The sequence below is a fragment of the Rhinopithecus bieti genome, unplaced genomic scaffold, assembly GCF_001698545.2.
Source record: "Rhinopithecus bieti isolate Rb0 unplaced genomic scaffold, ASM169854v2 scaffold_19708, whole genome shotgun sequence".
Lineage (NCBI taxonomy): Eukaryota > Metazoa > Chordata > Mammalia > Primates > Cercopithecidae > Rhinopithecus > Rhinopithecus bieti.
The window spans coordinates 4915359-4940505 of NW_016810765.1; the positions used below are offsets into that span (position 1 = coordinate 4915359).

Here is a 25147-nt window from a genome sequence, read left to right on the forward strand (position 1 = left end):
CGAGACTCGGAAGGAGATCTTCTGACCAGCCCCAGGCTCACCGCCCCCTCCACCCTCTTTATTTTGCCGCCACCACCGCCACCAACACCTAATTCTGAAGATGCAGCCAGGGCAGCAGCAACAGCAGCAGCCGCGGATTCTCTCAGCCCCACGTTACTTTGATTGACAGCTGAACAAATGTTTCCCCGGTTCGAACGCTCGCGCTAAGGAACGTCAGCCAAGGCGAAGCTCCGCCTTGGGCGGGCCATCTCCGCCCCGCCTCCGCAACCTCATTCCTCTTCGTTAATTGGTCGGAGCTACAGGCGACGCCCGGCCCCCACGTGGGTTTCAGCTGGGTTGGCTCCTCCCCGCTGGCTTGCCATTTGTCAGCAGTGAAATGATGGGCACTAACACAGAACGGCGATTAATGTTCACCCACCTCTGATTGGTTGCTGGAGACGCCTACCGCAAAGGGAGTGGGCGGAGCGCTTGGAGAGCGCCCCAGAGCGCTCGCGTGGCGGGCCGGTGATTGTAGTCAATCTGGCAGTATTTTCAGGCAGGGTCGCCCGGGGCGGACTACATCTCCCGGGATGCTCCACGGCCCCCTCCGCTGAAGATTGTGAATATGTATCAGAATGTTAATGATTAGCTGCTGCTAAATTTGGTCAAAGAAGTCACCTACACAGAGCGTGTTGTTAGAGCTGTTCTGAGCGGGTGTTTGGGTTGTTGGCTGCTTTCTTCCCCCTTTCTCACACACTTGTATATTATTTTGAGGTGGTGTTCGCAGAGTTTGAAAGGAGAGAGAATTAAAAAAAAAAAAAGCCGCAAGCGTTTCACTCTTTTATTTTATAATCCCCTTCAATTTGGGGTTAAAAAAAGACAAGAAAACAGGAAGGAAGAAAATAAGGAAATGAGATGTGGTAAAAGAAGCTAAAAGGTGCCTTTTAAAAGATCGTTGCTGTGAAGTGAAAAAAAATCTCCAGAGAAACCAAAAAGCACCGCCGAGACCTCTTCCGAACCAAAGGAGTTTGTGTTTGCTTTTAGGGAAGAAGAAAGATCATTCATTCGGAGGAATAACAACCAATTAAAAGACAAATAAAAAAAGTGTTGGAGTGGGACGCAGAGCGAGACGAGCCCCCGGCGCTGCCGGGCGGGCGTGGGGGCGGCCGGAGCTCGCACTTTCGCCGGCCTGGGTGAGCGGCGCCGCGGCCCGGCCGGGCCCTCGGCCCGGGTGCGCCTCGGCGGAGCTGAACGTCGGAGCGTTGCCTCGGGAGACGAGCGCCCGTGAGCAATGCCCGCCGGCGGGCAGTGACGCCCGCGGGGAATGGGAGCGCCCGGATGGACGGCACCCAGCCCGCCGCCGCGCCGTTCGCTCCCCCGCGTGTCACGCGAGACGCGCGCGGGGGCGGGACGCGCCCGAGCCGCCCCCTGCCAGCCGAGCCCGGCCCGCCTCTGCCGCCGCGGCCGGCCTCCTCCTCCGGGGCCCATTAAGAGGCCAATGAGCCGCGCGCCCTCTGCCGAGCGCAGCCCCAACTAAATCGGCTTGGATGATTCGCGACCTGAGCAAGATGTACCTCGGCCAGACCCAGAGCCCCCGGTGAGTGCGGGCAGGGCGGGGCGCGGGCTCCCGGGCCGCTGGGATTCCCCGCGTCGGCCCCCTGCGCAACCCGAGTTGGTCTTTTGGCCGGAGGGGCCGTGGAGAGCGCCCGAAATCGGCGGCCCCGCGTCGGGAGGCCGCCCGCCAGCCATCACCCCAACCCCCGGCGGTGGTGCCCTCGGAGGGGTGCGAGGAGGCAATTGAGTTGTAGCCTTTTCTTATTGTTGTCTTTGAGGCGCCCTGGAAGCCCGCGCCGAGCCGTTTGCCGTCCGCGCGCGCCGGCGAGGCTCCTCGGGGGGGCGGGCGAGCGATGAAGGAAGGCGGCGACCTCCGCGCCCCGGCGGGGAGGGGCGCCCTCCGGCGGCCGGCGCTGCTGGGCGGCTGCGGCTCGGAGTGCCGGGGCGCCGCTCGCGCCCGCGAGCGCGGGGCGAGGCGAGCGAGCGAGCCCCGAAAGAACGAGGCCCGAATCAGAGGGTGGCTGGCCGCCCCTCCTTCCCCGTGCTGACCGCAGCCCGACGCCCATGGCGCGGGTAACCCCGACGGGCCAGTTTCGATTCCGGGTGAGGAGGGAGTGGGGGCCCGGCGCGCGGGTCCCTGGCGCCTGTCTTTGGCGGGCGAGGGGAGAGGCTCGAACCTTGGGGTCGCGGGGCGCGGAGGGAGGGCTGTGGCGGGAGTACGCGGAGGCGCCGGGACGCACCCCTCCGAAAACCAGTCCCTTCTGGGGCCCCTGTTGGGCCCGCGAGGAGGGTTGCCGGGAGAGAGTTGCTTAATCAGCTCTTTGCTTGCGTGCGCGATGAACCCCCCCCAACTCCCCGCTAACGCCGCGTGGTATCGTTTTCTCCCGTCTCGCCTGCTTCCGCCCTGTGATGTGGGAAATAATTAAATATTTTAAATTGTTGTTCTTCAGGCACCGGAAATCAGAGCCCTGCCTCAACCCCTTTAAATTTAGCAATTCCGAATCCTGTGATCCGGATTAAGGAAGAAGTTTCAGTTTTACAGGCTCAATACCACAGGTAACGATATTGAGCTTTAGGCTGATCTCCCTGTTTGCTTAGCTCTTGTCTCCCCCCAAAATACACACAACACACCCTCCTCCTTATTTTCGGTGGCGGGCGTCAGCAAAGGTATTATTATTTTTTTTTTTTTCCTCCGTTGGGCAGAAAGGGCAAATCAACCGGCGCTCCCCTTCCTTAGGCCCCCCAGTGTAAATAAATTAAACATTTATTTTTTCTAGCCAAATAAAGGAAAAGAAGCAGAACAATCGAAACTTGGGGAGACTTGGAAACGGCTGAGGCCCAACCTTTCGATATTGATTATTTGGGGCCAGGAGAATGAAAGGTTGGGGAGATTTCTGAGGGCCTTTTGACATCCTTCTGTTCTTTTATTACTCCGGACTTGGTTCCTTCTCAGCTTCTTTCTGCCATTCCACTGAAGAGCTGAGAGCCCAGGGAAGTCGGAGTGGGCCGATTTCATCTACTTTTATGCTGAAAAAAATGTTTTATCTTATAGATCGATTTTTAGACTTAGGGTGCCTTTGAGACATTTTTCTTTGGCTGGCTTTTAATGATGCCCTAATTGCTTATTTCAATAATACAAGAACCAAAACAAGCCACTGAACCGCGATTGATCACTTTTTTTTTGGCCCCCTGGGTGGTGGTAATTCCACTTGTCTGTGTGTTTTGGAGGGAAAAAAACAAGACATCATTCATAGGACATGCTTGATTCGTATTTCCATTAATCTGTTTGTAGAACATTAAAGAAACTCCCTTGTGACATTTTGGAGGACTTATTTGTGCTTGTATGTGCAGTCATTATTGAGGTTTATTTTCGTGTTTGTTTTATTAAGTGAATATTCAATTCTGGAGGAAGTTCCTGAATTAAACTGATTAGAGGATTTGTTTCCTTAAAACTTAATTAAAAAAAAAATCCTAAAACAAAACCACATATACGATCCTTATTGAAGGGGCAAGTCCAGACTGGTTCCAGTGACCCCTTCCTGAACTTCCCTTTCCATAATGATGGGGTATTTATTTAAGATTGTTGATTTAGTTGTTTTTAAGTGAGATTTAAAATATGTGTTTAAAAGTTGAAGGATGTAAGTTAAGATCATTGTACTTAGAGTATCTTATGTCTTGAACAGTCTGAAGCTGGAATGTGAGAAACTCGCCAGTGAGAAGACAGAGATGCAGCGGCATTATGTCATGGTAAGAAAACCATGTCACAGATTCAAAGTGCCTATTAGTTTGGAATACCAAAAACAAGAATACGTTTAAATTGCTGGAGGCTGCAAGATAGATCAGTCACCCTGCCAGTGCAGTTGAAATTGTGGGAATGTGTCTGTTAGCAACCTGTAATTCTAGAATGTTATTACCTGCCTTTGACAACTGGCTTTGATTGGAATTTTCAGAAAGTTCAGCCACATGGGGTATAATTTTCTGTGTTTTCTTTTACAGATAGAAAAAAAATAAAACAAAACCTCGTTTGTTTTGTTTAGTCACAAGCAAAAATGTTTCTGTGTTAGTGGTTTTCTTTGTTGTTTTATTGCTCTTGCTCCAAACAACTTTAGCCAGTTTTTCTGTATGCTGTTAACATTTTAATGTCTTATTTCTTTGAAAAGGAGTGATGGATAAGGAAAGACAGCAGACCATTTTTCAAATTTTTTTCTCTTTATGTTGCTATTACGTTTATATTTGCGTGTTTTCAATTTCTGTAGTGTTATATTGGTTTGAGGAACGTCGTAGTCTCCTGTATAACTGATTTATTCTGCCAGAATTTCTATGCCAGTTATACTACACATTCAAAAAACCAGATCTGCCTTTACAGAAGTATCATGAAGCATATTTTTATGATTGTCCAAGAAAGCTCCAGAATAACCCACTCATTTATATTTCTATCTAGCTTTTTTGCTTTAAATATGTGAATATGAGCAGTATACTAACAAATCAGAAATCAAACTCTTAAGTAGCATCACCTTTTCCAACCTTCCTTTCAAAACATCAGCGTTTGTATGAGACATTCTTTGCTGTTAACTTGCCTGCTGTGCCTAGGAATTAAGAATCCGTAGGATACCAAATTTTCATCAGACTTTTTTGATGCATCTGCTTGGGATGTATAAAGACAACTGGAGATGTTAAGAATGCTGTGTTTGAATTTAATTTTTCTTAGTTTTGTGAGTATTCTCTTTGAATTTGTGTCTTAAGGTGGTTAAAGATAGCGATGGGTTGTTGATTTATTGGCGTAGGTTATATGAAGATATTGGTTTAGGTGAGACTTTTATGTTTGTTTCAGATTTACTTGGGGCATTTTGAACAAACTAGGGAGATTGTTTGATGAAAGTCACGCATTTAATTGCTTTTCCTTCTTTGACAGTATTATGAAATGTCCTATGGGTTGAATATAGAAATGCACAAGCAGGTAAGTTATTTTTTTATAACCATTTTAAATGACAGTAATACTGGTATACTTTGAAAAGAAAATTGTATGTTTTTGCAGTTTTATTCTGCAAGCCGTTGTGGCTACCTGTGTTTAAAAAACTGGGTAGTGAAGAAAATGCTGTTTTTTCATGTGTGGCTCCCCATCTTTCTTTCATATTATCCTAATTTTTATAATTTAAAAATGTTATTTTAAAAAGTCAATACATATTAAACTTTGTACACTTTCAAAAGCAGGATGCTAAATTTTAAAATCCTCTTGTTATTCTGAAAGAGTTGCTTTATGTATTCTGGGCATTGCAAACTTGTCTTGTGAAAGAGCTTTTCTTGGAAAATATTAAAAAGTGAAATTAAATTGTGTGGCGCCTTCGTAGGCTTGATGTGAAAGAATGGATAGAGGGTGAGCTGGGAGGATGAAAGTGAAATCTGTGGAGCTACAAAGGAAATTGATGTAAAATCCTTGTACTGGTCCCCTGAGGCTACTTACTTGGGTCTTACCAAGAACTATAACCGTTGCTTCCAAAATTTGTACAGAGTAAATGAGCCTGACAGGAGGATGTGATAAGGTTCAAAATTGGGTTTAAAACTAAAATTAATTTAATAAAAAAAAAAAAAAAAAAAAAAAAAAGATAATGATTAATCAGAAAGCACTGAGAGATATGACTCAAACAGCCTTCTTTTTGTGCAGGAGACTGAATAATAAAATGGTTTGGCTTAAATTTCCTAGACAGAAGAATAATAGCACGTATATATATATATATATATATGTATATATATATATATACACACACACACACAAATATACATACATATATATAAAATGTTGTTTGGCAATAATAATTCCTCTAGGAAATACTTATTTTTGGTGATCTCGTAGTGGAAGTACTTCAGGTCTCATCAGCCATTTCAGAATAGGTATGTGTTTGCCTGCTGGGAAAAAGACAAGGGAAAACTTACTGCTTTTCATTTCTTGTTTATGGTCAAGGTGGATGTCATTACTTTCTAAGTTGAGAAAACATGAAATGAGCACATACTATTAGGCCTTCACTATTTATGGATTCTTTTTTGGCTATAGTTACTTTCCGCATGCTCAGAACATCCCCAGATAGTAGATCTTTAGAAGATGGCTGTTGGACAATAAAGGCAATCTGATGAATAGTATTTGAAAACAAAAAGTTGGAAAAAAATGAGATGTTGCTTACACTGAGGACTTTTAATTTCAGATACTGTTTTACTTTGCACGGTATTTGGTTATGTCAATATTAGCATTATAGTATAGTTTGAATGGTCTGTTGAAATTAAATTCTTATTTTGGCATCTTTGCCATTTCTGTTTAGATTAGTAATGTAAATACCTTCTGCTTAAACAAAATCTGTTCAGTCCTGATGGATGGACTTCTCTTAGTTCTACCTTACAGGAATAAATTACATGAGAGATACTGTTTGTTAATTATCTCATTACATTTCCTTGAGGTCTGGATCTTGTATGTGTCTCTTTCTTTGTCCACACCCCACTCTCCAAAATTAATTAGTGTCTTTTTAAAGATTGGACCAGATGATTAATTTAGTCCCTTTATTTCTCCTTCTGTATCTTGTTTACCCTAACCACTTAGTTTCCAGGTCTCCTTGTACCATCTACATTTCTAAGAAGCACATAGCTTGTATTTGGCTGTATGTATTTCTTTTTCAAGGGGGTATATGAGAGCCCTTAATTTTACACATTTTATACCACTATAATTCTGTCATCTTCTTGTCCAGCTGGCCTCAAATGCCATCCATTTAAAATTGAGAACAGTACATTTTCCCTTTTTTCTTTTGCTTTTAAATTCAATCATATCAAGAATCCTGAGGGCAGTTTATCACATTATGAAATACAGACAGCCCTGCAAACCACCTGCTTATTATATTTTCTTTCTTTCTCCCCCTTAAGCATAGAGGCATATCTGTCTTTATTTGTTTTCCTAGGCAGACAGCCTTAGTTCCTCTTAGCCTCTCTTCCAGATGTACTCGCTGGATACGCTTGTAATGGAAAGCAGCAATAATGCAGGGAAGTTGCCCTGTGGCATAATTGGGCCTAGTTCTCAAGATCGGGTTAGGTTTATTCACTTATTAGATTTGTGTCTCGAAGGGTTCCAGAGTAGGAGTCCCGGGAGTCCTTGGAAGTACCCTAGTAATTGGTGGCCCTGATATTTGAAACCTTTGTGTATTTTTTGGTTAACGTTCCTGTTCTTCTTGGCTGCTGCTAGCCACAGAATATTTATTTTTAGAGAAATTTTTCATTGGAACAGAAAATGATGGTTGTGATGGAGTCATGACTCTGTGACTTAGCAAATTGATAAAAGGATAAAAGTGTGAAGTGAAGACAAACAGGGTGGAGGTCAGTATTCTCCCTCCTCCCCTTCCTATGTGATGCTCATCATCAGTCACCCTGTGTTGATTCTGATAGAGAACTATAAAATGAAACCTATGGGGAATTTGTCATTCCGAAATGAAAGCTAATGTAATTAGTACCAATTAAAGTACATTTAGTAAATTGGATTTAATCTTAATTAAGCCTGCATAATGTTGCCAATTTTTAACAATTATGTTTGAGAACATAATTAATTTAAATTTTGGTAACTGAGTAAATAGCATTAGTCTGGTAGAATTAGTGGATTTTTTTTTAAAGGAGAACTTGGTGACATGACTTGGAATTGGAACATAAAATATGAATCTAAATTTCTGGTAATCTTTAGGATTGATAGAGCTAAGCAGATGAAGCAAAAAAAAAAAAAGTTAGGATGGAGTATTCTAGGCTATAATGGGAATTAATGCTGTGCCACTGTCTCAAGTTCTAGCATAAAAGTGAAGATGACAAATAGGACATGATTAGAAATGGCACATCTTTTAGTGTGACGTCTTCAAAATGGAATGTTTAAAAATGAAAGAACATAGGCCTTTATTCCCTAAGGATTTCCCTAAGTGTGCGGTTTGTGTTTTTTGTTTTGTATGAGACAACTGACCCAGGGTTTAGTTGTTAAGTTTTTCTGCTGATTGTTCTTCTTTGTAAATACAGCGACTTCTAAATGGGTCAGTGGTGATGGGGGCAGTGGGATGATGCATGGAGTTGCTGGCGTTACTAAATGCTGCTTGTTCCCATCTTTCACCTGTAATGCTGTCATTAAAGAAGTCCTCACTGAGGGACTCTGACAGCAGTGGTTGCCATTCTAAAAAGTGAGTATTGGCTATAGATTAGGAACAGTAGGTGTGTGAATTAAACCTATAGGAACTATAGATGGAGATGAACATACCACCTTTTGAAAAGAGGAGAATGAGAACATCTATGCCTTCCTTATAGTTAATATTCTACAGTGTGAAAGCCTCTTCATTTGAATTTTAGTAATCATTAGGAAATTTTAGAAATCTGAAACACATAGAATCTAAAAGTAAGTACTGCACATTTTTGTATGTTTTATGTGTGGATTTTTATATGTATATGTATGTGTATTTTATATGTATGTGTATTATATGTATGTGTGTGTGTATATACATATATATGTATTTAATCAAAGCAAGAAAACTCCTGTTTCACTTAAAGCCATGTAAATTTTATTACGAGACTTGGGCCACAACCATTTGAGTGCTGCTAAAATATTAATTGAATAGAAATGAAAGGGCCTTGCCAACTGATAGGATATCATAATCATAGCCTCTTTGGTCGATGGTAAATGATGATAAATGACATTAGGAACCTTTTAGCAAACTGTAATAACTACAAGGAGGGAAGCAGTATGGATTTGCATTATATCTGATACCCTCTAGTACCAAGTGGATTGCCAATACTGCTTGTTTAGCATTTTCTAAGGGCAATAAGATATTGATTTCTGACTTACAAGGAACAGCTCTATTTTCACCATTGAAAAGTATTGCAGGTTGTTAAGAAGAAATTGACTTGAAGAGGCCGACTGCTGCCCATCATGGAGCAAATAAAGCAAAACTGCCGAAGCATGGTGGAGCAGCGAGACGGGCCCTCAGCAATTTGTTGCTATTAATTTACCATGCTCGACAGCAAATCAATCGGCATCTACTTCATCTGCTGGAGAAAATGCTGTCCAGGACAGATAAAAGGCTCGGCATGGTACAGAGAATAGACTGGATTGGCCAAAAGCAGGCTGCAGTTAATGTGTAAATAAGTGAAATCAAGGCCACTGTTGCAGAGGAAGCTGTTGTTAATTAGGTTGGTGTTTTTTAGTGAACTATTTTAGAAAGCAGCTAGGATTTGGAGAGTAAGAAGAGATTTATTGAGATTGAAGTAATATATGACTGGCATGACATTCTAGCCTTGAGTGTACTTGATTCTAGGGTGCAGTAAATTTATTTGGGGACACTGCTTGCTGTGGAGTTCGTCGAAAGAGTTTGATTTAGACCAAATTTCCCTTACAACTTTTATTTTTTGAACCTTGCCAGTTTTTTGCACATCTTCTGTCTTATTGTGTACTCTTAGATTTCGAAGAGTAGATGGAGGAGTAGGTGTTTTCATATGGAGGCACAAATGTGTCTGTTGTATTCTTACCCAGTGCTTTTTTTTTTCAGAGATAGGTATAATTGAACTCTTGTATAATAGAGTGGACTATCATCGAAGATGGGGTGTTCTAGCTGAAAGTAACTAGTAAACAAAGGAAGATTTTGCTGACAGAACTTTGTCTTGCTTCATAAACATGAGGAAATAACAATCTAGAGGGCCTGAATAGTGGGCGGATACTACTAGACTATAAAATCTCAAAGACTGCAAGTGAAATTTTGATGCCTGCATAAACTTCAGATGCAATTATAAGATCGTGTGTGTGGGGGTGGGAAGGGTTCTTTTGTTTTTGGTGTTCATTAAGGTTTAAAGCCACCTTTTCTAATTTAAGATTATTTACACTCTGATAATATTCCACAATGAATGTTAACGGAGTGAAGGGTATTGGTGGTTTCCCCCCCCCTTACTTCTCATTTGGGCATTTTAAAATAGGAAGCCAACTTCATTTACTCCTGTTTAGTAAATCTAAATGAGTGTGGGTTTTAAATTAGATTTTTTCCCAAAACCCTTCAGAGGATCTAGCTTTAGGGCAGTTGATAAGTAAGTGGAAGCACCTTGGGCAGCACCCAATGAGCTGTCCTTTTACTTCTCACAGCACCTGCACGGAAAGCAGATCTAGAGGATGAAATTTAACCTGTTAGGGTGTGTGTATGTTTTAGGGTACGTGTTTTCCGAATACTGTGGGGAGTTCCCTTTTTCCTTCTGCTATGATGGATTCTTTTGTCTTTCTAGAGATATCATAGGAGGATATCTGTGGATTTTTCACCTAAGACAGTGATTCTTGAGTGAAATTGGAATTTCCTTTCACTAGAAGTAAACGTTTATTACATGCCTGGCTTGCGCTTACCACTGATCTGGGCACACTGCCAAAATTCTTATCTTTAGTTCCCATAATGATCCTAAGAGAGGGATTATATCCATTCAAAAGTTGATTAAACAGGGTCAGCTCTGCACAAGGTGATACAGCTAATAGTCGGTGGATTCAGGACTTCAAGTAAATGTACCTGGGAGGATATCTCCAGGGAGATGGGTTTGCCATGGGTTAGAGATTCAGGCCCCAGTTCATTCCTGGAATAGAGAGTCCCTGAACTTTAGGCTCATACGCAGAACCTCTTGAGTTGGGGGATTCTCTGCAACTGCCTAGAGTGCATGGATGGCTCAGCCTGCCCTCTGCATCCAGACTGCTTTCAGTGGGTGAGAGGGTGAGTTTGCTTTCACTTGGAATCTCCTACAGAAGGGCTAGGAGAGCTGCTTGCTTATCAAGATGGAATTTGCTTCCTCCCTAGGCAACCTATTTCTCATTTGTTTACAAACTTGTTCTTCTCTTTAACTTTTATCTTTTCCTGTGGCTTGTGAGAGTACCTACAGACAAGGGGCTGTTTGTTAATCACCATCTTGTGAGCTTTTGAAGGGGGAAGCTGGGAGGGGAAAATGTGATGTTTTGTAGGCTCTTTGTAGTTTAGAAAGAGGTTGGTAGATGCAGGAAATCACACAACTCAGTTTAAAATGAAGGCAGATGTTTTGCTTTTACTGTTAAAGGAATTTCTTTGCAGCATTCAAACAAAAGGATAGTTCCTTTTCACTGCCCCTTAATCCCTGCTGGATATTGTTTATTTTTATGTATTATTTTGATGGGCAAAGTTCTTTGTATCTAGGTATATGTCACTTTGAGCTGCCTAGCACTGATGGACCAGACTAATGAGCTACATCTCTAGGTGCTGTTGCAGCATTGGTGAAGGAGACAGTACAGGCACCAGCCCATTGTTCTTCACATTCTTCATTTAATCTTTGCTTTCCTAGAATATGTCTTTTTTATTTCTTCTTTTTTTTTTTCTTGTGCTATAACATAGGTAGAGGAAACCAGTTGGGAATTAAATGTTTTAAAAAATGCATTTATAAGTTATTTGTGTTTGTTTTAATGTGGCTTTTTTTTTTTTTTTTTGCCTTTGATATGGTTTGATGGTTTGGTTTACCACTTCTGGACAGCAATAATGTATTTGGTGGTTAGAGAAAAGAGGGACAGGGGTGTGAGTTCTGGAAGGCACTTTCTTGATCCCTCTACACACCCTCTTAAAATGACTTCAGCGTTCCAGCAGTGGTGGTAGATTCAGTAGTCCTATACTGGCTAAGTTATTACCAGTTTTGTAAGCCGGGCTGTTGGAGAGAAGCAGGGGGCAGCACATTTAGGCATGGGCAATGGAGTATTTACACTGATAATGACAGTTTGCAAGGCTTAGGACTTGTTCGAAGTAAGTACACTGCAAAGAGTTTATGAAATTATTACTCTAAAGGGGAAGGGCCTCAGAAGTTTTAGTCAAAAGCCGAAGTTAGAGCTGTTTTGTCTTTGCCTTCGTAATAGCTGTCAGTAGTAGTTGTTTTCTATCTGTGAAGAGGGATTTAGCTGGCATTCATCACCACAAATCTATATACTCTCTCTCCCAGTATTTATGCCAGGCTCTTGCTATTTCTATATCATTGAGCCAAAACTTATCCGTGGAGAGCTGCACTGTGTAACCCTTATTCCATCCAGGGGTGACACATGGGCAGGGTGTGGATTTTCTTAGCTGGTTCGTCAAAGAAGCAGAAGTACTCTGGGATACCCCTTAGGTACTCTGTCCTCTGGTGAGTGGATTGCATTGTCATCTCTTTTTGAGGATTTGCCCCCATGCACTTCAAGAATTGTACGGTGGAGGCAGCTTCTGCATTTCACGGAAAGGATAACTTCTCTCCCATGCAAGACGATACTCTATCCCCAACCTGGGCTGGCTGTGGTATGCTTGGGACCTCTGCAGGGCCCTGTTGCTTGCAGCAGCCTAGGCAAAGTGAGAGGTTGGGGAAGGAGGAGGAGGGATATTGGCTTTCTGATTTCTTAGCAGGCTTATTTAACTCATTATTATTATTATTGTAATTCAGGTTCTGTCCTAATTTTCTAACTATGTGTTCTGTTTCTGAAGATCTGTGGATGATTTTGATTACTGAATTTGAAACTGCAAGAAAATATAACTGGGAAGAATAGTCATAGTAGAAATTATGAGCACTAGTACTCTGTAACACCCTTTCTTTACAGAGAGCTTAAGGCATTTTATATGTTCTCTTTAATCTTCCTCATGTTCTGTAAAGCAGGTAGCAAGCTTGGATCCATGTATTTATTTAAATAGCTTCTGTCAGTGGAGTACCCAACAGTTTGCCAAGCAATGTCATTCTACTGGCCTCCTTTAACAGATGACACTGAGGCTTAAGGGCTTAAGAGACTAGCCCAGTGTCACAGTCAGGGAGGATCAGCACGCGGGTGGGGATACCAGAGTTCACGCAGGTCAGCGAATGCGCCCGAGGTTGCATAGTGAGAGTCACTGGCAGAAGAGGAAATAGTAGGTTTCTTGACTTCCCTTCCAGGGCTCCCTTTGCTGACCATGCTGTTTCCAAACAGCAAATAATGTGCTTGTTTCTGTAATGCGTTTGGCTTTCTGCAACATGAGGAGCATGGTGATGCTACTGGCAGTCCAAGAGTGTTACACTGTCATGTCTAGTGAGAGATCTGATCTGTGTTTGTGTTTGAGTACAGCTTCTCCCTCCCCTCCCTTCTACCCTCCCATTGCCTATGCCCTGCCCAAAGGGAGTCTAGGATCAGCAATATTGAAATAGAAAGCCAAGGTCCACTTTTAGAAAAGTGCTTCATAAAACTGGCTGTCTGGCATTCTGAACTGTACCATGCAAACACACTATATTAGATACATACCTGTTTATTGCCTGTCTCTCTCTTGTGCTAGATTGTAAGCTCCATGAAAACAGGAGCTTTCTTTGTTTACTGCTGTGTAGCTGGTGTTGAGCACTGTGCCTATCGCATAGTAGATGCTGGTGCGCAATAAAATATTTGGTGAATGAGAGAATAGCAGTTAGAGCTAGCGAAGAATATGTGTGATTTAATATTTTCAAGGGTGTATTTAGGTTGCAAGATAACAAATACTGAATCTCAAGCATACTCAGGTGTGTGTTGTCTACTAGTTTGTGAAAAAGTGATACTTGGAAAGAGGAAGCAAAAGTAACCGAACTTGCTGTGCCTTTCAGGAACGAGTTAGTATAGCTGAAGTTGAATATATGTATTTTAGTATGTTGAGTCTGCCTTTTTAAAGATGAAAACATGAATCGTTCCGAACAGAATTTAAAATTCATTTTGAACATCACTATATCACTAGTCAGTGTTTAATCTGAAGAATTCTTTTACCTGTGGTTTGAATGAATGTGGGGCAATATCGATCTTGACTATATTGTGTTGTGTTTAGCTAACTTCCCTGCAAATCAGTAAAAAATGCAAGCTTTTAGTTCTTTTCAAGGGACAAGGAATTTTGAAAATGTCTTAGTTTTTTTTTTTATTAGTAGAGATAGAATAATGTTGAAAGAATAGTAATCATAACTAAGCAATTTTAGATTGCTTATCGTGTCGATAGTATTTCACTTGTTCTTAGAACCATCTTATGAAATTATAGTAGTAGTAGTATTTGCATTTTACGTATGCGGGGGCTGAGACACAGAGTTTAAATAGCTTGCTTGAAATCAGCTAGCCTGTAAAATAGATCTTGGGTTTAACTGAAGGTCAGAACGCTGGTATGATAGATATTTCTGCCTTATTCCAGTTGATATGTTTGGAATACTTCATCATCAGCTTTACTCCTCTCCCCAAATGCTTGACTGATTCCGGAGCCTCAGATTCTACTTCTGGCCTTGCTAGGAACCAGCTTTGTGGTATTGCTGAGTACCGTACCTTTAAGGGCCACGCTTTTCTCAGCTTTAGATTAGGGTATAAATGAACGCCAGAATCTCTTTTAACTCTTTTGGTTAAAATGACCATTTCGGTTTGGTTTGTTGCTGAGACCCAGTGAACAGAAATTGAGACTTTTTTTTTTTTTCGGTCTTAGAAAGTCTCTTTTAGCACTTACTTTCAGAATTTTTAAAATCCAAAATTACCTAATGTGCCTAGGGTAGAAATGTATATTTATATAATATTGATACTTTATTTTTTATAAGGTACTTTCTCATCCATTGTTTTTATGTATACCCCAATAATAAAGCATTCCCCCCATCCTGTGGATGAACACAGTGAGATGCAGATGTTAGATGACAAAGTTCTACCCTTAATTAGTAGGTGGTTTACAATTCATTGATTCTCTTATGGCCAGCGTTCAGGCTAAAGTAATGTTGACACAGAAGTAGAGCAATTTTCATAAAACATGTAATATTAAAGTATATATAAAATAAAATCTTTAAAGTGATTAGTTTTTGTACTTTTCCTTTGGCATATATTATAAAACTTAGGCCGGGCGTGTGACTCGCGCCGGTAATCCCAGCACTTTTGGAGGCTGAGGTGGGTGGATCATGAGGTCAGGAGATAGAGACCGTCCTGGCCAACATGGTGAAACCCTGCCTCTAGTAAAAATACAAAAATTAACTGGGTGTTGTGGCGGGTGACTGTCATCCCAGCTACTTGGGGGGCTGAGGCAGGAGAATCACTTGAACCAGGGAGTCAGAGATTACAGTGAGCTGAGATCGCACCACTGCACTCCAGCCTGGCAACAGAGCAAGACTCCGTCACAAAAAAAAAAAAAAAGGAAAACTTAATTGTATGACTCATGAAATTGTATGAATTATAATGTGATCCAATAATTTTCTTCCAAAGATGTGCAAAGGGGCTATGTAGTAGTTTATTACCTGTTGTGTAATTAGCTCCGGGGGTTACTCTTCCAGAATCTAATGTAGATGTCAGTTTCTCTAGCTTGAGGTAAAGCATGTCTGTAAACTGTGACTTGCAGTGAGCTTGACATCTCAAGTCCTCAGGACTTTCTTGCTTTGTCCCATCAGGGATCCTTTCCTTTGGGAAGATAAATTCGTTGTAAATGAATGGCTTAGTCATAAATAGAAGGGAGAAATGTTTAATCTCGGCCTTTTTGAATTTATAAATCAAAGACACAGTAAAGATCAGGTTCCTTCATTAAAGTGTAGTTCCAAAAAGGAAGAATGTGGTTTTGGTTTTAAAAAATAAATTTATTTTAATTTTAGGAGTACATAGCAGGTGTATATATTTATGGGGTAAATGAACTATTTTGATACAGGCATACAATGCATAATAATCACATTCGGGTAACTGGACTATCCATCAACTCAAGCATTTATCCTTTTTGTGGTGTTAGAAACTTTCCAGTTATACTCTTCTGGTTACTTTTAAATGTACAATAAATTATTGACTGTAGTCACTCTGTTGTGCTATCAAACACTATACCTTATTCATTCTGACTATATTTTTGTATACAGAAGAATATGTTTTGTTCACTGCTGTACCACTAGCCCCTAAAACAATGCCTGGAATATAGTAGAAGAAATGAGTGAATGGATGATGGAACAGCTAAAGGAATGGTTTAATTTTTTTCATTTTATTACATTTCGTGTGGCATCACATGTTCTGAGTATCAGTCACCTTTATGTAAGCTTTCCTTGTTTCTGAGCTCTTAGGGAGGGCCTGGCTCTATGATGAGCAAAAAAGGCCTAGATAGGCAATCAGAGAGTGGGAGTTCTTATCTCAGTCTACTACAGGTCCTTGAGCTGCTGATTGGCATTTTTAAAATTGAGAATTGGATTCATGCTTTGCCAGATGATTTATTTCTAAGATATCTTTCAACTCTTAACATCATATGATGTTTAAATGACCAGCTTAAAAATAAAATTCCTTCCTACTTTCATTGCTTGGTACTGTAGGCATGCCATTTTAGTAAGTTAAGTTTTAAGATATTTTTTATAAGAGGAAATACAGTCAGTTTTTTTTTTTTTTTTTTTTGTATTTTTGTAGAATCTCGCTTTGAACAGTGTTAGGCTGTTGTGTGGACAGCTAAAATAATCCTCATATTGCCAGTGTTTCACAGCCTAGAACCATTTGCGGTGTTGCTTTTTTCGCAGTTTAGCTGCATCTTACTGGTCCTTCTATAGGCTAAGAGCACATCAATAACTACATATAGTTAACAGATTTTTCATATGTATATCTTGGGCAAGTGTTAGTGATAATAAGAGCAGTTAAAATTTATCGAGTGCCCACTGGATACCAGGTAAAGCACTAAATGCTTCAGATGTATTAATTTGTTTAATTTGTAATCTTTTGAGGGAGAGATCTGATTAATCCTTATTGTGTATGAGGAAACTAAGGTAAAGAGAAGCTGAGAAATTTGCCCAGGGTTATATAGCTGGTAGGTTATAGAGTAGGGGTGTCAAGGCCAGGCATTCTGGCTTGAGAGCCTACATTCTGGTTCTGAACCACTGGCAATAAATGCCTCATAAGTGACTACGGTAAACTTTTTTGTTTATCCGTGTGTGTGTGTGTGTTTTTTTTTTTTTTTTTTTTGAGATGGAGTCTCACCCTGTTACCAAGCTGGAGAGTGGTGGCACGATCTCGGATCACTGCAACCTCCACCTCCTGGGTTCAAGCGATTCTCCTGCCTCAGCCTCCCGAGTAGCTGGGATTACAGGCATGCACCACCATGCCCAGCTAGTTTTCTTCTATTTTTAGTAGAGACAGGATTTCACCATGTTGGCCAGGATGGTCTTGATCTGTTGACCTCGTGATCGTGCCCACCTCGGCCTTGCAATGTGCTGGGATTACAGGTGTGAGCCACTGCGCCAGGACTATCCTTGTTTTTTAAATGAAAAAGCAAATCGTTTGCTGCTGTGTTCTGTACACAGTGAGCTTAAATGTTAAAAATAATAGCTGGTCTCATTTGGGTATTTTGTTTTATTTTTATTTTGCAAATTAACACACTAGATTAGTGGACTCATTCATTGGTTCGTCTTTTGTCACAGATTCTACTGTTTGTCCCTAGCTGGATAACCACAGGCCTCTAGATATTTTTGTACCTCTGACTATGAGATTTCTAAAACAGGCAAGGCACCTTCTTTTATAACCACATGTCACACGGGAATGTTCAGGGAACTGTAAACTTTTGAGTGCCTGCCTGGGGTGGAGGAGAGATGGAGGTTTTTGGCTGAGTTTGAAAGGTTCTATATAGTTCTGGAATTTATATGCATAATTGTATACCTGTCTTGTGAGGGCAGAATCCGTAGCCCTTACTGGTTCAATGAGGAAACTGGAATCCAAACAACAGAGTTCGGGAGGTACTGTGCTAGAGCAGTGGTTGCAAACTGGAGCAGTTCCTTTCCTCAGAGGACATCTGGCAATGTGATGATATTTGCAGTTGTCACAACTTGGAGGTGCTACTGGCATCTAGTGGGTAGAATCTGGGATGCTGCTGAACATTTCCATGTACAGGACAGCCCTCTACAACAAAGACTTAGCTGGCCTAGAATCTCAGTAGTGCCAACACTCAGAAACTCTGCTCTAGAGAGAAGAAAATATTATTAAATTATGTTGCCTTTTTATGGCCTGGAGAGTTACAGGTTGGGGGCATAATGACCTCTGAGTAGAGAAAGGCCAAGTATGCGCATTGTCTGGCTTCTCTAGTTAAGTCAGTTTGAGAGAATCCTTCAAACCATACTTACCTTTTCTGGTTTTTTCCTGCCTTTCCCATGATGGTAAGCAGAGTGGGGTTAGTGGTAGTTAAGTTCCGAATGGAGATATTACATGATCCTTTGTAATCTTCCTAAAGAAGGGACTGTGATAAACCTAGATGGGAGGGACTTTTCACACTTAAGTTCAGCTTCTCATTGGAAATCAGCTTGATTTCCACCGAAAACATCCAGATCTTTGTGGTGCTGCTACCGCACAAGGCAGGAGACATTTTCAGTGGAGGTATTGGATTGGCAGAAATTTTTTTTATGTGAGGCCCGTTGGTCGTGTCTTCCCATTGAAGTCACTAGAATTAGTCTTACTCCTTGTCTAGGTTTTTCAGAAGTGTTGCCCTTTATTAGCCTTTTTTTGTCCATGCTGGGCATTCTCAGTCATTTCAACCGTGTTCCTGGGACACCAGTCTGGTTGGTACCAAGATGTATATGATAGACCGGGCCGCCTGAGAATTCAACATGACATTTCTGGCTTGATCCTACCCAACTGAGGATTAGGGCAGATCTTACTGCAAAATAGCCCCTCTGCTCTTTTTCTTTAGGGCAAAGTACGTTATACTTGTCTTTGTCATGTCCTGATCACACTGTAATACACAAAATGGAAACTTGAGTTTTTTAAGTAACATGAGTCCACAACATGGGTTCGTTTTTATTTTTGAATGTGGGGACACTGATCAGTGAACCTCTTTTACTTGGACTTCTTTTCCCCTCACAAATTCCACTATGCTGTGCTATGAATGTGGGTGACTGTTTTAAAGGCTTTTGATTTTTGGGGGGGACAGAGAACTGTTTAGGAATGTGATTTTACCTCTAAGTATATCTACCTTAGTTAACCCCCCAAAAATACAGTCAACCTAAAGTGGCTAGTAAAAAACAAGAGCAGTTCCGTAGTTGCTTGTTTGCTTGAACATTTTTTGGGTGAGCTGGGGGAAGACAAAATGCTTGTTTGGGCTTCTTAAGGGAGAAATTGTGTCCCCCAAATTCCAATGTGTGCTTCTTAAGCTTCCACCTTTCTCTAGGTTCTGGGAATGGGGAGGTAAACCTTTGGCAACCCTACTTGCTTGTAAGTCTTCTCCTTACATTTCAGAGGTGTCAGATTTAGGAGAGGCTGCGGCAGGCAAAGTACGTTATATACAAAACCCTTCCTTTTGTAATATGGGCGCTCATTTCCAAAGGCTCCATATGGCTAGCCTAGGAGGCTTATAGTAAAGACCTGCTTTAGATGTAAGAGCTGATAAGAGGGTTTTCTTATTAAGCAACAATTTTTAGGTTATTTTGCATCAGTTTAGGATGCACACTTGTGAGGTGGCATTTATGCCTTCTTCCCAGATTAGATTTACAAATCCCACTTTCTTAGATACTGGATTTTACATTTTGAGTCATGCTTTTTTGCCACTTTCTTTCTGTTTGAGGCTCACCCTGCAAATTAACTTTCTAAACTGAAATATTTAGCTGCTCAAATTGAAATACCTGGAATTGGATTTATTATAAAGTTTAAGAAGATTATAACCTAAATACTTAAACATGAAAAATAACTTAATCTTCATGAGATTGTTTTATTCTTTCATTGGGAGGGTTACTTGCCAAGAGCCAGTAGTCCTGGTCACCTCAGAGGGAATGCAAAGGCTTTCATTTGTTCATCCAGCAAATGCTAATTAACCTTATAGTGTGTGCAGGTTGCTTTGAGGGCTAGCAGGTTAGGAAAGATACAAGGCTTGCCTCCATGAGAATCTAGTCTTTTTCTGTCATTTGGACCACTGTAAACAATGCAAAGCAGTGCAGTGGATACACAGTTGTGACATAGATGGAAGAGAAGGGAGTCTTTCTGGCTCCTGAGTGATTAAGGATGCTATTACAGAGGAGGTGGGCACATTTTAGTGAGACCTCAGAGGACGGTGAGCACTTAGGCAGGATGAAAGGAAAGGGTAGGCTTCCAAGTGGAAGCCACAGGGACTGGAAACTGCTGTGCATATTCAGTCTGTGTTTAGCGTTTCCAGCTTTCTTGAGTGGTAGAGGAGAGAATAATTGGGAAGATAGGTTTGGGATGCGTTGTAGAAGGCCTTGAATGCTGGTGGTAGTGCTTGGGCTACAAAAAAAAGGAAAGGAAAGATTAATCAGTTAGTTGGTCAAGGGACCATATCTGTCTTGCTAATTTACTCAACAGCTAGCATGAGGCCTGAGAGCAAATGTCAGTGAACGCTGTTGAAAGGATTTGAGTGGAGAGGGGTGTGACTGGAGAGGGACAGGGTGGAGGAGGTGAAGTCTGAACTAGGGAAGTAGAACTGGAAAGGAGGAATCCCTATGACCTTGCATTTCATTGGGTGAAGAGTATGGAAATGCATAGGAGAAAGGCCCTAAGACATTGATGTCTGCAGAGGGACAGTCATGGTACCATTCATTGATTTAAAAAAAAGATACTTTAGAAGGGGAGAACTTGGTGTTAATAATGCTGCCAGGTATGGTGCCTGGGAAGGAGGGAGTAAAAGAAGGAAGAGGAGGGAATGAATGAGTTTGTTGCTTCTTTTGCTTTCATATCATCACCTTACTTTCATCTCTCCTGCCAAATTTATAATCCTTCCAAGAACCTCTTGTGTTTTACGGGCATGTGCCTTGGTTGAACTATTTGACCTTTGTAGGACTATAGAAGAGAGCTGCTGCTGCTGCTTCTTCTTCTTCTTCTTCTTCTTCTTCTCCTTCTCCTTCTCCTTCTCCTTCTCCTTCTCCTTCTCCTTCTTCTTCCTTCTTCCTTCTTTCTTCTTCTTTCTTCTTCTTTCTTCTTTCTTCTCTTTTTTTTTTTTTTTTGAGGCAGGGTCTTGCTCTGATGCCCAGGCTGGAGTGCAGTGGCGTGATAATGGCTCACTGCAGCCTCAGCCTCCTGGGCTCAGGTGATCCTCCCACCTCAGCCTCCTGAGTAGCTGGGACTAAAGGTGCTCATCACCATACCCGGCTAAATTTTGTATTTTTTGGTAGAGACTGTGTTTTGCCATGTTACCCGGGCTGATCTCAAACTTCTGAGCTCAAGCCATCCATCCACCTCAGCCTCCCAAAGGCTGGGATCACAGGGGTGAGCCACTGCACCCAGCCAGAGATAGAGAGTTTCTGTCATTTTGCTCGGTTACTGCCATTACCTTTATGTAGACATAATGGAATTTGTAAATTCAATTGATTTTAACTTTTCATCTGTAAAGGATTTTAACATTAGAAGTACGTACAGAATCCTCAAAATTATTCGTTTATCATTGAAACTCTTTGCTGCAGTCATTCTTCCTTCTATTTTTTATTTCTTGTATGACTTGGCCAACAACTCTGGATATCAGTGATTGTGTATCCTTTTTAAGTTGAGAAATTTCATGTAGACATAAGGCTGAGTCAATAATTGTCTTGGGCAACTACTGTCTTTCAAAAGAAATAATTATTCCCATTGTTCGCTATGTCCCTGATGAGCTAAACACTGAAATTACAATATATGCTTTAGTCAATGCGAATTATTTGCATGTGGTTAATTTTCTTCTTTTTTCTCCCTAATGTGAGGCATATTCTGTATTTTCAACCTTTACCCCTTTTAGACATTTGTCTTAAGCTGCCTTGGTAGAATGAGAACAGCAGTGATAGTAAGGAAAGTTAAGATGAAATTAAAAGGCCATAGAATACATTTTGGTAAACCAAAATATTGTTTGGTGGCATAAAGCCACAGATCCATTCCAAAAAAAAAAAAACAAAAACCGAAATGTGGTTTTGCTGTCTGTCATGCAGTCTGTTTCAACTGTCAGAAACATACGTTGCTTTATGGGATGTTTTTTTCAAGTCTGACCACAGCTTTTAATTTCCTTCATTCTACCCACACCTCCTACCACACTGCCATGTATCTAGCACTAATTTATAGGCAATTTGAATCTAATGACATAATCATCAGAAAGCAAAAGGGTGAGCACTTGTGGCAAAAGTTTATTTCTTGGTGTGCTAATTATCAGTTCTGCACTCTTGGAAACTCTAAGCAGTCAGAACACAGTGATTGTCCTTGTTCTTGGACTTTTCAGTCTGAATTAGATTGAGGCCTTTAAAAGATGGTTTTGAAGTGCTTTGTATTTTTGCTAAAAACATAGTATTAAAGAAAATTAAACAAGATTCAATGATTTTAGAAAGCAAAAGAAAACTCACTCATGTTCCTACAGCTGTTCCTACAGTTCCAACTGCTGACCAGGCAGAGGCATCCCTGTGTCTCCATCATATATGCTGTGTCTGATGGAGATCATGTCCCCCTCATGAATAAATACTAGTCAAGGTTCAAAGAGTGATACATAAAATATATAGCACAAAAAATTAATGATAAAATGAAACCTCAGATCTTTAAAATTATTGTTGACTTATTGGTAACTTTACAGTTTCTTCAACTTCTTATAGGCAACGTGACCCTAAATCTTTTTAAAAATCTAGCCATAATTCAGCCAGTAACTTCCTGGGACATTGGTAAATTATTTAACTTTTTTTTTTTTTTTCCTATTTTTGAGACAAAGTCTCACTCTGTTGCCCAAGCTGCTGTGCAGTGGCATGATCTTGGCTCACTGCAACCTCCACCTCCCAAGTTCAAGTGACTCTCCTGCCTTAGCCTTCCAAGTAGCTGGGATTACAGGCACGCACCACCATGCCCCCCAGGCTAACTTTTTGTATTTTTAGTAGAGAGAGGGTTTCACTATGTTGGCCAGGCTGGTCTTGAACTCCTGACCTCGTGATCCACCCACCTCGGCCTCCCAAGGTTCTGGGATTACAGGTGTGAGCCACTGCACCCAGCCAATTAACTTTTCTTTTAACTTTTCTGAGTCTCAGTTCCTCATCTGTAAAACAAGGGTCTAGGATTGGATTTTACTTTTATAACATGTTGGTTCCCAGCCCCCTAATCTGGGTCTTAGGCATCAGTATTTTTCTAAAAGCTACAGAGGTGATTTTGATGTACAGCAAGGTTGAGGACTAGTGAACTATAGCAGTGCTGCTCAAACTTCAATGTGCATACAAATCACTGGGGATCATGCTGAAATCAGATTCTGTTTCTGTAGGTCTGGGTTGGTGCATGATACTCTCCATTTCTAACAGAAAGATCAGGTGATACTGATACTGCTGGTCCACTGACCACATTTTGAGTAGCAAGGAGCCAAAACATCTCCAAAATGTCTTCCATTTCTACATTATATCTCCATGGTATAGTTTATATAGTTCGTGGGAGTCTGTGTGCTGCCTGAGTGATATCCCACATTTAGTATGTGAAGATTGATAGTGTATTATCTTATCTGCGTAACCTCTCATTGCTTAAGCTCCATCCAGACTCATGCATTTTTTTTTTTTTTTTTTTTTGGGGGGGGAGATTCATGCATCTTTGAAACAACACCTCATATTGAAGTCATTTTAATAGTACCTTGCTTTAGACAGCCTGACAGCTCTAGCTGGTGGCTGGTGAGTTGTTACATTTGCTGTAGAGAAGAGGGTTTTCATTTCTTCTTATCTTAGCTCATTCCACTTCAACAGATACTTACACTTTTGTATTGTCTCCTTTCGTCTCTTCAACAGGTACCCTCTCCATATTGACCTCTTAATATTTTGGGGTAAATGGGCAAAAAGAATCATGAAGTGCATTTTGTTTTATTTTTCTTCTCATGCATGTACATTCTTTGCAGAAAATTTATTAAGCATAAGTTTAAGGGAGCAAAAGTCCAACTCCAACTTACTCAAAGCTCAAACATACTTAAGCTGTAACATTTCTTAACTCTATACTTTAACCCTATCACTTAGCAATTGTTTTTAGAAATAAGAAAATACTATTTATAGTTTGTGGTTCTTTATTTTTGTTTGCTGCAACTCAGCCTCTCATTGGCAGGCATCATGGCCGAGTGGAAAGACTCCTGAATGGTGGTGTCTGAAGAACTGATATTCCAAGCCTTCACCCACCCTTAAGTAGTTTTTGCAACTGTAGACACTTGGGTTCTGTAAGTAAACCAGGGAAGAGGTTAAGGAATGCTCCATTTCTTAGGGCTGTGTTGGAGAATTTGGTTACCTTGGAGGAACGTACCTATCACCTAAAGTCTAAGGCAGTAAGAAATTATAGTTTGCGATTGAGGAATGTTGCTTTGGAGTAGTGACACTCAGAGTGGTCTGTGGACTGGTGCAGGTCTGTGAACTATTTCTTAAAGATGGGTGAATGAGATAAGGTACTTGTTACCTGTGCAAAAATTAACTCACTGTTTTCTTCATAGAGAATGTCTTCATCTTTAAAAAACAAAACAAAAACTCCATTGAACTAAACATAGTTAACCATTATGTTTTTGCTGATCGGTAACAATCTGGGAACGAGCTACTTTCCTGCTTTAGAATACTTAATCAGTCAAAAGTTGTATCAGGTGATTTTATAATTTAAGAATGGACTGAAGTGGAAGTTCATAAAGTGTAACCTAAAAAATAAAAAAGTAAATTTAAAGGCAAGTTAGGTTAAAGGTAAGAATCAAATTCAAGGTGGTATGAATGTACGTAGCATAGTTAAGTCCAAGGCAGTTAACACAGGTTTACAAGTAGTAGCTTCTTACTGAAGCTGTAAGAAGCACTGCAGTTTGTGCTTTGGTTAATGCAAAACTTGTTTAAATCCTTCTGAGTGCTTCTAAATTCTCTGACATAATTTTTGTTTTTCATTTTTTACCATCTACTTAATCGAAGATAACATACTTCTGTACGTCACGAAGAATTTTTATTCTGTAGTCTTAAATTTCAGGACCATGTTATTGTCTGAGAATCTTTAAAATGAAGCCTGCCTCCCCTCCCCCTGCCTGATGATATTCTTTATTCTTTACTACTATTTATAAAATTCACTGCATCTAGGGCAACTATGTGTTCACCAAGAAAAGAGGAAGGGAGATCCTTCACCAGTAGCAAAACATAAATACTGAGAATGTCCTTTCTGGGTCAAAGTGCAAGAAAAGTAGAAAACAAGCAAGTTTTCTGGGGCTAGGCCTGTGAGCTCACTCCTTCCAATCATTGAGGCAGCGCG

At 40.9% G+C, this 25147-nt stretch overlaps 1 protein-coding gene across 8 annotated transcripts in view; it reads left to right on the forward strand.

Annotated features, from left to right (window-relative positions):
• Positions 1-2489: 2489 nt before the first annotated feature.
• The window catches only part of LOC108542653 (transducin-like enhancer protein 4), a 159590-nt gene continuing 136932 nt past the window's right edge, over positions 2490-25147 (forward strand). For 5 of the 8 annotated variants that reach the window (XM_017892733.1, XM_017892740.1, XM_017892734.1 and 2 more), the window contains exons 1-3: positions 2490-2589; positions 3717-3780; positions 4946-4990. In XM_017892733.1, coding sequence (XP_017748222.1) covers positions 3760-3780; positions 4946-4990 — 66 coding nt within the window. In that variant the 5' untranslated portion in view covers positions 2490-2589; positions 3717-3759. The remainder of the gene's footprint in view (positions 2590-3716; positions 3781-4945; positions 4991-25147) is intronic. The other 3 variants (XM_017892739.1, XM_017892736.1, XM_017892735.1) reach the window with 2 other exon arrangements.